The following is a 12,665-nucleotide window of genomic DNA, read 5'->3' as shown; positions in this document are numbered from 1 at the left end:
ACAGAAAAATCGTCCCATTCCTTACGATGCAACCAACATTTTTCTCCGTCAGATTTCTTGTGTAGGCTATATCTACAGTACAAAATTTGATGACATTTTTTTGTTTTTGTTAAAGTCATTCACTTAATAATGTGTTGTACAGCTTGTTTTGCTGATCAAAATTATGTTTAGGATGTATTTATTCCTTTTGAGTTTGGAGTTTAAAAAAAAATATTTTTATGTTGGTTGGGTGTGACGTTTGTTTTTTGGTTTGTTTTTTTTTTTATTTTTGTTTTTTTTTGTTTTTTGTTTTGTTTTTTTGGTTTGTTTTTTTTTTGGGGGGGGGGGGGGGGGGCAATACGGAAAATGATCGGAAGGAGAGATTAACCAATTCCAAAATGTCACATTTCTGAACACTATAACTGTAAAATCCCCTTTTTGAACCCGATTCACCCCGACATTATACCGTTTTCAAACGACGGGTCACATGTTATATATATATCTTATCAATAAAAAATTTATGATCAGTAAGTATAAATATCACATAATTTAGTATAAACATTGTATTAACATTGAACACTGAACACAGTTATAGTCAATCCTATAAGGCAGTGTTTTCAATAATAACGTTCGGTGATGACGAAGTCAACGTTGACGAAGAAGATGATGAAGACGATGATAGATCGTTCAAATCTTCATCTAAAGGCGATGGATAGGCACATACTTTCACCGTTTCGTCTAAATCCCCACCATCGTCGTCACCACCACGACGACCCCCTTCGCCAATAGTATTTTCATTGTCCTTCTTTCCTTTAGGCACAACTTTCCTCTCCTCTGAAGAGTCATCACCGGGTTCGGAGACCAATTCGGAATCGGGAAAACTGGCCTCCTGGTCGTGGAACCCCGACTCGGCGCTTTCCTCGTCGGAGTCGACGTTCTCGTTGTGAAGACAATACTGAACGCCGCCTTCCTGTTCCAATTCCTTGAAATCGTTGCCGAACTCCAAATCAATGACGTCGTCACTGCCGAATAAATCTTCGCCTTCTTCGTTACTCGCCGCCCCGGCAGCGTTTTCGAGATCTAAGGCCTCCAAGATTCCGTGGTGCTCCCGGCCCCTGTGAAGGAGACCCGGGGGGTTGGGCCCGGCGCTGGATGACGGGGATGGGGGCTCGCTGGATTGGTGAATCACGTGGCCGTTTGATACATTTCCGGTTAAGATATGCCCACGAAGTTCGTTGTTCCTTCCGTGTCGCCTTTGAGCGATAACACCACCTTCTGCTTCCTCCACTTCCTCCTCCTCTTCTTCCTCTTCGATGCACTCATCCAAAGGTTCTTCCCGGTCTTCCAAAATGGCGCCAAGTTTATTGGCAGAATTTGTCCTAGTTGGAGGCGGCCGGAAGTTTTTGGCAGTGCTTAACAATTGTGTACGTAACGGCAACAAATTGCCGCTTTTGGGAACGGAGTTGGTTTTCTGAAGAACCATGCGGGAATTTTGAAGATGGATTTTTTCACGTTTGAATTCTTCCAGGGCACTTTTCAGTTTTTCGCAGAGTTGAAATGCGATGGCTTTCGCTTTGGCTTCGTTCTTGCAAAGAACCGCGTGGCAACGAAGCTCCGTTTTGCTTTTCCTGCCCTCGTGGCGATAAACCCAGACGAAGAGACGAGGGAAATTGGGATGTGCGATGCAGTACGAGATCCTCGATGCCAGGTATTCTGTGAGACCTTGGTCATGTGTGTAGGCCTTCATGCCGGAGCCGGTCAGTTCGATTTTCATTTCGATTCCGGCCTGGGCATTCTTCTTGTGGTTTGACCAGATGATATTGGTGGCCCGGTCAGCGCACCCTTCGCCCTTCATGACGGATGTTTGTACGTTGCCAAGGTAACGTACTTTGAATATTGGGTTCTGGTTGCTGATGGACAGATTCTTGCGCCAGCCGAAAATATTCATTGTTGCTTTGTGTTTGAAACTGTATCGTAGAAATATGTGATATGATAAGATATTATCCTCTTTGTATTACTCTACAAATCAAAAATTGGAAAAAGTCTCGTCTAGTAAAGAACAATTATGAAATATTAAAAATTGTATCTGTAGTAGTTCTGGAGGGTAAACAATACACAGATATTGGAACAAATTAACACACCATGTAGAGATTTGAATGGGGTTTTTCTCCAGTTAGATGAGTGTTCCTTGACCAGTCTTCGTCGAGACCGTCTCTGTGTCAGATGTTGTTTTAGGACCTGCGAGACACAGCATGGTTGTGATAACGAGGATGATAATGATGATAATGAAGTCTAATTTTATTTTTATTAGAGGATGTTCACGACGCTTATTGTCCTTTTGGAGTTGTACTTCCAATACGTCACGACGCTTTTTATCCTTTTGGAGTTGTACTTTCGATGATGGAAATCGTGTGGGATTCCCTAGTCAGGTACTGATTAATCTAAGGATGAAAAAGAAAACAGAGAATATGTTAATTCTGAGGAGTAAACAATTTTTTACGACCGCTTTTGTGAAATGTATACTTATATAACTAACTTCATTGCAACCACCGACGGAATGAAATGAGATGACGACGTGGTGAACGGCTAGAAAACGTCTCATTATCATGTGTCTCTTATAAACAGCGTCCTTTGCTGTGTTGTTTTGTTTTAATCCGTTAAATGCCGAACTCAGGAAAAAAACCGTATTTAAACATTTGGCCAGAAAGCTCGTCCTTCAAATATCGATCGATTTAAATTATCCTCATCTTGGCAAAAACTCTCATATCCGCGACATGAGAGTTTTCGCCAAGATGAGGATCATTTAAATCGATCGATATTTGAAGGACGAGTTTCCTGGCCAAATTTTTAAATACGGGTTTTTTCGAGAGTCCGGCGATTAACATGTTCCATTCAAGTCATCAACTAACATTGACAAATTGTGTTCACATAATAACACTGTGTCTATTTAATCTCATAGACAATTGAGAGCTAAAAGCATTAACTTGTCACAATAGCTTTTGATTGAATCTCTTGCCGACAATAATAATGCAAATGGGAATTTGCTCGGGGCAAGGTGTTTGTTTGTTTATGTGTGTGAGTGTATGTGTGTGTGAGAGAGAGAGAGAGAGAGAGAGAGAGAGAGAGAGAGCTAGAGAGAGAGAGCGAGAGAGAGAAAGAGAGGGAGCGAGATTGAGAGGATAGGCGGGAGCGAGAGAGAAATAAATAAATAGATAGATAGATAGATAGATAGATAGATAGATAGATAGATAGATAGATAGATAGATAGATAGATAGATAGATAGATAGATAGACAGAGAGGTGGAGAGAGAGTGAGTGGGTGGTGATTGAGCGAGCGAGCGTGAGAGAGAGATGGGGGGAGAGAGAGAGAGAGAGAGAGAGAGAGAGAGAGAGAGAGAGAGAGAGAGAGAGAAAATAGAGAGTGGGCGATGAGAGGAAGAGAAAGATAGAGAGGGGGGGGGGGAATGGAGAGAAAGAGAGAGAGGGGGGGGGGGATGGAGAGAAAGAGAGGGAGGGGAGGGGGAGAAAGTAGAGAGTGAGCGGTGCGGAGCGGGTCAGAGAGACAGGGAGAGTGGAGGGAGAACACAATCTTGATTGACGTGATAACCTGACCGGAAGTTGTAAGACGATGGATGAAGGGGTGTGAGATGGATCAAAACAGGGGTGTTGTTGTGATTAGAACACGATAAACCTTTACACACGGAATTCGAGTTAAGTCGAATCTGGCAAAGTCATAAATCATGTATCAAGCACTGGTGGGAGATAAAGATAGAAAAGCGTGTGTGAAACAGTGACAGACAAAGCAAGAAGGAAAAATACAAGGAAATACCCCCCGCCAACACCCTAAAAGACCTTCTCGATCGGGTACGAATCAAAGACCGTACCGCTGAGCACTGGGGTATCTTTAAGTATCTCATTCGAACGAGTTGATAGATGGAACGAAATTGACGTCACTCAGCTCTTTGTTATTTATTTTAGACAGTTCTGACGAAATCCCACCAGTCAGACAGACTACAAAAGTTCAAGACTACACGACATAGTGTTGTGTGTTAGTACTTTATATTCGGCTGGCGGGTGTTGTGAGTTGTTTTTTTTTAAAAACTAAACGCATAGCATCAATATTCGCCTATTTTTGTGTAGTGTTTACAACGACCTGTTGGTTTTACGTTGCCAGTAAAATCGGGTGAATATTTCAAGGATATTCAACGTGGCCAAAAAGCGCATCCTGTCTATCCATAAAATATGACCTCAAACGTCACAATAAAATCATGGCCCGAGGGCTTCACCCGCATCCCCACACACATCAAAACACACACACACACACACACACACACACACACACACACCTTTACGGTTTTTCTTTCCGCTGTTATAAAATTATAATAATAATAATAATAATAATAATAATAATAATAATAATAATAATAATAATAATAATAATAATAATAATAATAATAATATACTACAACAACAACAATAGCAGGTATGTGACCGATGAAACGAAAACAAGAGGGCAAGGGGCATAACCCAAAAAAATATTTACGGAGGTCACCCAGCCCAATTTATGATAATGGATGATGTACAGTGAACACTTCCATGCCAAAACAGTCTATCTACGTACTGTCGAACTCTAAATAATTTTTTTTTTAAATGTAATAAATAAAACACGTATTTAAATATTTTTGCCAGAAAACTCGTCCTTCAACTATCGGTCAATTAAAAAAACAACAAATAAAAACAAAACAAAAAACAAAAACAAAAAAAAAACGAAATATTAAAAAACCTCATCTTGGCAAAAAGAAGACGCCCATGAAGAGTTTTTGGTAAGATGAAAGTCATTTTGATCGATCGATATTTGAAGGGTGGGCTTTCTGGCCAAATCTTCATATTATACGAGTGTGATTTGCTTTTTTGTTTTGTTTTGTTTTGTTTTGGGATTGTTTTTGATTTTTGTTTGTTTGTCTTGTTCTGTTTTTGTTTTTATGTTATTGTTTTTTGTTGTTGTTTTGTTTGGTTTTTTTTTGTGTTTTTTTTTTGTTTTTTTTTTTGTTTTTTTTTTTGTTGTGGTTTTGTTGTTTTTTTTTGTTTTTTTTTTTTGGGTTTTTGTTTTTTGTTTTTTTTTTTTTTGGGGGGGGGGGGGGGGGGGTTGTGTGTGGGTTTTTTTATTTCAAAATAATATAGCAAAGTTGGATTAGTCAACATTGACAGCTGTGACGATCTTCGACAAAACACTTTAATAAATAGACATTAGGTCAGAAATTTTCTTCTGCAAAGATCGACAGATTTAGGTGACTCAAAACTTGTCAAAATTTTGTAAAAATCTCATACCCGATCCGTTCTAGTTAAGAATCTTAAAACTGACATTTTTAAAAATACGATTTTGACAAGTTGGGCTTCATGATCAAGTGGTGTGACGCTGGCTTTCGGACAGGAAGGTCCGTCCTGGGTTCGAGTCCCATTCTGTGTAAAGCCTTAGCCACTCGGCCACCTCGACCACTTTTTGTAAGAAGGTTAACCAGAAAATGGTTTGCATGGAAAGTTGGGTCTACAGTCTGTATGTAAAGTTACAATGTAAAATGTATATAAAAAAGCTCAAGTATACACCCAAGTACTATAATAGTTATGCTACTTTATGATTCAATATGTAACCCATTTATTATTAATCCTCCGAAGGGCTGGTTACATAACACTTCCAAGGAGTTTGGAACCAGAAAAATAGATGTGACGTCACAACGTCTTTGTTATATTGAAACTAATAGAGAATTTAAATTATGCTCTGTCTCTCTCTCTCTCTCTCTCTCTCTCTCTCTCTCTCTCTCTCTCTCTCTCTCTCTCTCTCTCTCTCTCTCTCTCTCTCTCTCTCTCACGTCAATAATTACAGTGCTCTATCAACTACACCAAACGCTGCCTATTGTGATAATTCATGTTGAATTTATCGATATTACAAATCTCTGTGAAATTTGCAGACGATCGATTTTTTTTTTTTTTAAATAGACTCAAATTACGGTACATCAAAGAATTTAGTTTTCTATTTCACTGATCAATCAATGCATTCCAGGCCTTTGTCGTCTCTCTTCTCCTATGAAAATATCCAAATTCAAAAGACGTAAGCTTAAATTCAAACAACCTTTCAAAAAGATTAGCAGGAGTATTTCAAAAGGCTTTTTTTCAACGGCAGGAATATCGATATATCGATATGAGAATTTTCTCCAATCATGTAATTAATTCATTATCTAAAATAATCGCCAAACGCTTGGGAAAGTCTGAGAAATCCAGAATACGTTTAAGCAACATTTTATAAATGTGGAGCTCAAAGAACAAAAAGCAGATGGATAGATATTTTGTTTGTTTGTTTGTTTGTTTGTTGCTTTAGGTCTCTTCCAACACAATTGAGGTTATATGAGAGACCGCTGAAACAAAAAAAAAAAAAACAAAACAGCAATCTAACAAAAATAGTACAAATGTAAATCAAAATCATAACCTAAAGATATCATAAGCTAAATTATAAATAACCAAGAACAAACAGGCAGAAGATTTACAGAAAAAAAATATCCCCTGTCAAAAATACAATCACAAACCAAAGAAGCAGGATAGGCTAGTAAAGAGAAGAAGAAACGACATCACTATCGGATCGTACACCCATGCGAACATCATAGGTATATGATTCAAGGGTGATGCTCCCATCCAACCACCCGCAGATGGATAGATAAATAAATGAAGAAATAAATAAGTGAAGAAATAAATAAATAAATAAATAAAATGATAAGATTGATAGACAGAGAGACAGACGGACGGGCGGACGGAAAGATAGATAGATAGAGAGGGAGATAGATAGATAGATTGATAGATAGATAGATAGATAGATAGATAGATAGATAGATAGATAGATAGATAGATAGATAGATAGATAGATAGATAGATAGATAGATAGATAGATAGATAGATAGAAGACAGACAGACAGACAGACAGATAGAAGACAGACAGATAGATAGATAGATAGATAGATAGATAGATAGATAGATAGATAGATAGATAGATAGATAGATAGATAGATAGATAGATAGATAGATAGATAGATAGATAGATAGATAGATAGATAGATAGATAGGTAGATAGATAGGTAGATAGATAGGTAGATAGATAGATAGATAGATAGATAGATCTTTTTAAAAATGTATTCTAAACGTATTCGTTCTCACGACAGGATCTGCGAATTTTGTGTGAACACAAATAGAAAATCATAAATTTCTCTCCAAGTCGATTGTTTATGCTGCTGTATTCGGAAAAAAAAAAAACAAAAAAAAAAAACAAAAAAAAACAAAAAAAACAACCCAACACGTATTCAAAATTTTAGCACAGAAAACTCGTCCTTAAAATATCGAGCATAATATCAATCAAAATGACCCTCATCTTAGCAAAGCAAAAAATATGAAACCTGAGACTAGTATGGATATCGTGGTAGTAAGTGGTAGCGGTATATTTATATATATGTATATGACATCTCCCATAATAATATATCGTACCTGGCATATTATAAGAATGACACGATAACATCTTTCATTTCAAGTGTGTTATATTTGGCTTGGAGCCAGACAGCCAGCCAAAGACGTCCTGCCTGTTGTAATCCGTTGACAAATCAAACATCTCCCCTGCCTTATTATTCCAAGAAACAAGGTCTCATACGATCCGTCCGCCCGTCCCCCCTATTGTAAGGTCTTTTGACACATGGGACATACTATATCGTATTATTATTATTATTATTATTATTATTATTATTATTATTATTATTATTATTATTATTATTATTATTATTATTATTATTATTATTATTATTATTATTATAAAGTAGAGAAGTAGAGACGAAGGCAAGAGGAAGGAATGGCGGTGGAGATATGGGGATGGGTGGGGGGGCTGGGGTAACCAGTTAACCACCATAATCCGGTTTGATGAAAATATTGCTTCTTGAAGCTTGAATGAAGAAAAAAATAAAGATAAGTATTGAATTGTAAGCTTCAATTTATAAGACGTTTCGGGTTTCCCCCTTTATCAACAAAACACGATGAATGGAACACTTGCGTTTTCATCGTGTTTTTGTTGATAAAGGGGAAACCCAAAACGTCCACAGTATATGTGCTGTGTTCGTTGTGTTTGTCTTATAAATTGAAGCTTACAATTCAAAACTTATCTTTATTTTTTACTCTGGTTTTGAGAGCTTTTGCCAAGATGAGGGGAAATTTATATCGATCTATTTACCAGAGTTAATTGGATTCAGTAGTCTGATGTCACGCCACCCGGCAACGGCGGCCATCTTGGTTCTAAACAAAGAAAATCATTACTTTTTATTCTTCATGCTGGCTATAACTGTTGGCTATAACTTTTCATATGCCTTGTGATCAGAATGTGTAAAAGTCAAAACATGATCAAATTTATGGGGGTTTTTTCCCTCTGGATACGCTTTTATGCTCGCCGGAGAAATATTTCATACGGGTGTCCGCCATTGTTCCGATAGTTTAGAGCCAGTGTTACTAAGTTACCATGCGTCATTAGGAAGGAAGTGACGTTACGACTGTTGAAGAGTATTGTCGTCATCTGGAAAGACTGGTATTTAAAACTTTTGGCCAGAAAACTCGTCCTTCAAATATCGATCGATTAAAATGACCGTCATTTTGCCCAGCAACTCTCAAAGCAGATGGGACATCAAGAGGTCTTCCTTCAAATCCCAGGTTTGAGAGCTTTGCCAAGATGAGGGTCACTTAACTCGATCGGTATTTGAAGGACGAGTTTTCTGGCCAAATTTTCAAATATGTTTTTTATTATTTTTTTCAGAGTACGGCAGTTTAAAAAAAAAACTAGAGCTTTTATATAGCGCAATATCCACTAAATGTGTTCAAAGCGCTTTACAAAGGCTCCCTGACGAACAACACGTAACATGTAGAACGAGACATGACGTGATATTACAATTTTTCCGACACAGAGACAACGCTGTTAACGGCTAGGTACTCATTTTACACCTGAGTACAGTGATAGAATGTGAGTAAAGAGTCTTTTCCAAGGACTCAACTATACGCTAAGCGAGGCTCGAACCCAGGACCTTCCGATCCGAAAGCGAGTGTCATTCCACAAGACCACATAGCCGCACAAACAACAAACAAAACACATGTTAACACCGTTTTTAGGACTCGGTGGTTTCTATGGGTGAACAAAACTCACCAAAAAAAAAAACAATTCATCATAGCAATGAGCTCCAGAGATACCAGTCCCTTGTGGAAAGGTCATTGTCTTTGTCATTCGTTTGGTGGGGACAGGTACTCATTTTACACCCGAGTACTGTGATAGAATGTGAGTAAAGAGTCTTTTCCAAGGACTCGACTATGCGCTGAGCGAGGCTCGAACCCAGGACCTTCCGATCCGAAAGCGAGTGTCATACCACTAGACCACATAGCCGCAGCAGTTGACTGGTTGAAAAGTGTATTTTGTAAGAATTGGCCAGCATAGTAAAAAAAAAAAAAATTCCCGTATACGGATATAAACAACACTTTGTCTTTATTTGGAGGCCGCTAAGGGTCCTTGACAATCTTGTTTCAAGATTTGTTATCTTTCATACTCTACGCTACTCTCTCAAGGCTTACAATACAACTTAATGGGTTTTTGCTACTCGACGTAATGTACACTATCTATGTATATTTACCTAATCTCTTCGCAGTTTTAGTAGATAGACATTTGATTCAAGAGTATAATAATGAATGGTGTTAGACCAATGACTAGTCGCAGATATAAAAGGTATCTATCCCTCCTCCTCCCCCTCCCCCTCCCCCTCCCCCTCCCCCAACTCCATAACTCTTTGTGTGAATCTCTCTCTCTCTCTCTCTCTCTCCCTCTCTCTCTCTCTCTCTCTCTCTCTCTCTTCTCTCTCTCTCTCTCTCTCTCTTCTCTCTCTCTCTCTCTTCTCTTCTCTCTCTCTCTCTCTCTCTTCCTCTCTCTTCCCCTTCCTCTTCTCTCTTCTCTCTCCTCTCTCTTCTCTCTTCTCTCTCTCTCTCTTCTCTCTCTCTCTCTCTCTCTCTCTCTCTCTTCTCTCTCTCTCTCTCTTTCTCCTCTCTCTCTCTCTTCCCCCTCTCTCTCTCTCTCTCTCTCTCTCTCTCTCTCTCTCTCTCTCTCTAAAATGTCGCCATTTATATGCCATGAAAAATGTATAGCCTACCCATAAACACAAACTACATATTTTGAATTCTGAAATGAACAACACAGAAATATTATGTAAATCACATAGCCTTTAGTTTCGCCCATTGAAAAGTAAAACATAATATAATATAATGGATAGGTCAGAGTCGTATAGATAAATATCGGAGACGGCTCTGACACAGACTTGACTTGTCTCTTGAGGAAGACACTCAAACAAAACAACAAACATTTGAGATTTTATATAGCGCTATATCCACTGCACGTGCTCAAAGCGCTTTACAATGGGTCCTTGGCCAACAGAAACATTTAACATTTAGGACGGGACATGACGGCTGTTAGGCGACATTACAATTTTTTTTCGAACAGAGACAGCACTGTTAACGGCCAGGTACTCAGTTTACACCCCGAGTACGGTGATAGAATGTGAGTAAAGAGCCTTCTCCAAGGACTCAACTATGCGCCGAGCGAGGCTCGAACCCAGGACCCTCCGATACGAAAGCGAGTGTCATACCACTAGACCATATAGCCACAAACGGCAATGGGGATGACCTACCCAAAGTGACCCACATGGTGAAAAGTGTTCACAGCTTTTGAAATATCTAACATCACGATTGGTCATTTTGTTCAGCTTGACACAAATGGGTATGTTTACAATTTTCATAAACAAAGCAGCGTGTTTTACATTTGTTAAGAATTGAATATCCAATCGTTGGACAGCAACACATCATGTGATTAATGACTTGGCAGCACCAAAACCTGAATATAGATTGCTCCAGAGTCTATACTATAGATGTCACTGAGTGGATCGCCCCCATACAATTTGTTTGTTTTTGTTTTTAAGGGTTTTACGGCGCTTGCAACACATTAAGGTCATATCAGCGCCAGTAAAAAGGACGAAAATGGGATAGTAAAAAGTTTCAGAATTACAATTAAAGCACCCAAGAAAACGTAAGACAAGGGGGAATTGGTTCAAATAAGAAACAGATGTAGATTTCAAGAGCACACCAAAGTACTAAGTTTGAGATCACCTAAAAGTCTCATCCAGACACAAGCACAGGTCCCCACTAAGAAGAATACACTCAAATGTTTACAAAACATACATAATACGTAAAAAAAATTATACAGTATATAACAGAGAGATGATTTACAAGGAAAAAAAAATATCATCTCCCAAAACTAACTATACATTTGAACTTTCGCTCTCAGCCAGGGTACCCGGCCAGGACCAGGGAAAAACTAAGTAATCTCATTCCAAGACAAAGACAGAAAGCATGTTGGAAAACAGATATAAGGGGATAAAGACACAGTATGTACCTCCCTCCCACTATGGGAGCCCATACAATTTGAAATGTAAACACCCTGGAATTAAAGGATATATTTCTATATGACAAAGTAGGACGTTGAAATAATCAAAATGAATTCGAAAAATCTGCCAAATCTGTCAAAATATCGATCGATTTAAATGACTCTCGTCTTGGTAAAACACTCTCAAACCTGGGACTTCGCGAAACGTTACTTAAAGTACCAGGTTCCAGTGTTTACCAAGTTGAGTATCATTTTAATCCCTCGATATTTGAAGGATGAGTTTTCTGGCCAAATTTTAAATAGGTGTTTTTATAAGTTTAGAGTACCGTAGAAATTTTTTGGGTTGTGGCACGTTTGGGTGGGTTGTCTGGGGCTTCTCGTGTCATGCACGGCGATCGTGGAAAGAAAGAAATTGATTTAAAGCTCCTTTAATATACTTGCATTTCTATTTTAATGCACGAACGAGTGTATGAAACATTATCATCTATTAGAGATGTTAAACAATGTATGTTTTGATAGAATGAACTTGATGTCACTAAAGTCTTTGTTATTGTTTTGTTTTTTCTTTTCTTTTTTTTTTTTTTTTTTTTTTTTTTTGGGGGGGGGGGGGGGGTTGGTTCTGCCATCCACGTTTATGAGTAATTCTCACTAAACTGTATTAACCAGACTATAAACGTTTAAGGGTACACAGTTTTGTGTGTTGGTCTCCGTTATACTTCCGGGTGGCAATGTTGTGAGCTTCTTAGCCAAGCGCATACTATCTGTAGATAGAATGAAGTTGATGTCACTAGGGTCTTTGTTATTGGTTTTTTGTTGTTTTGTTTTTTTTTGTTTTATTTGCCACCCACGTTTATGAGTAATTCTCACTAAACTGTATTAACCTGACTATAAACGTTCAAGGTTGCAGATAGTTTTGTGTGTTGGTCCGTTATATTTCCGGATGGCAATGTTGTGAACCTCTTAGCCAAGCGCATACTATCTATAGATAGAATGAAATTAATGTCACAATGGTCTTTGTTATTGGTTTTTTGTTTTGTTTTTTTGTGTTTTTTTGTTTTTTTTTTGCCACCCACGTTTATGATTAATTCTCACTAAACTGTATTAACCTGACTATAGATAGTATGCAGATGACGTCACTCAGGCTTTTGTTATTGTTTTTGCCATCCGCGTTTGTGAGTTGTTCTCATTAAACTGTATTAAC

At 38.2% G+C, this 12,665-nt stretch overlaps 2 protein-coding genes across 7 annotated transcripts in view; both read right to left on the bottom strand.

Moving 5' to 3' along the window:
- Positions 1-12,665, bottom strand: part of LOC144956203 (stimulated by retinoic acid gene 6 protein-like) — a 744,310-nt gene that overhangs the window by 461,652 nt on the left and 269,993 nt on the right. The gene's annotated exons all lie outside the window — the stretch shown is intronic.
- The window catches only part of LOC144956191 (uncharacterized), an 87,080-nt gene continuing 74,452 nt past the window's right edge, over positions 38-12,665 (bottom strand). For all 3 annotated transcript variants that reach the window (XM_078886604.1, XM_078886606.1, XM_078886605.1), the window contains one exon: positions 38-2,420. In XM_078886604.1, the coding sequence (XP_078742730.1) occupies positions 581-1,927 (1,347 nt within the window). In that variant the 5' untranslated portion in view covers positions 1,928-2,420 and the 3' untranslated portion in view covers positions 38-580. The remainder of the gene's footprint in view (positions 2,421-12,665) is intronic.

Source organism: Berghia stephanieae, chromosome 10 (assembly GCF_034508935.2).
Source record: "Berghia stephanieae isolate SIO BIC M18660-M18661 chromosome 10, UCSD_Bste_1.3, whole genome shotgun sequence".
In the NCBI taxonomy this organism is placed as follows: Eukaryota; Metazoa; Mollusca; class Gastropoda; order Nudibranchia; family Aeolidiidae; genus Berghia; species Berghia stephanieae.
This window is presented reverse-complemented; position numbering and strand designations above follow the sequence as displayed.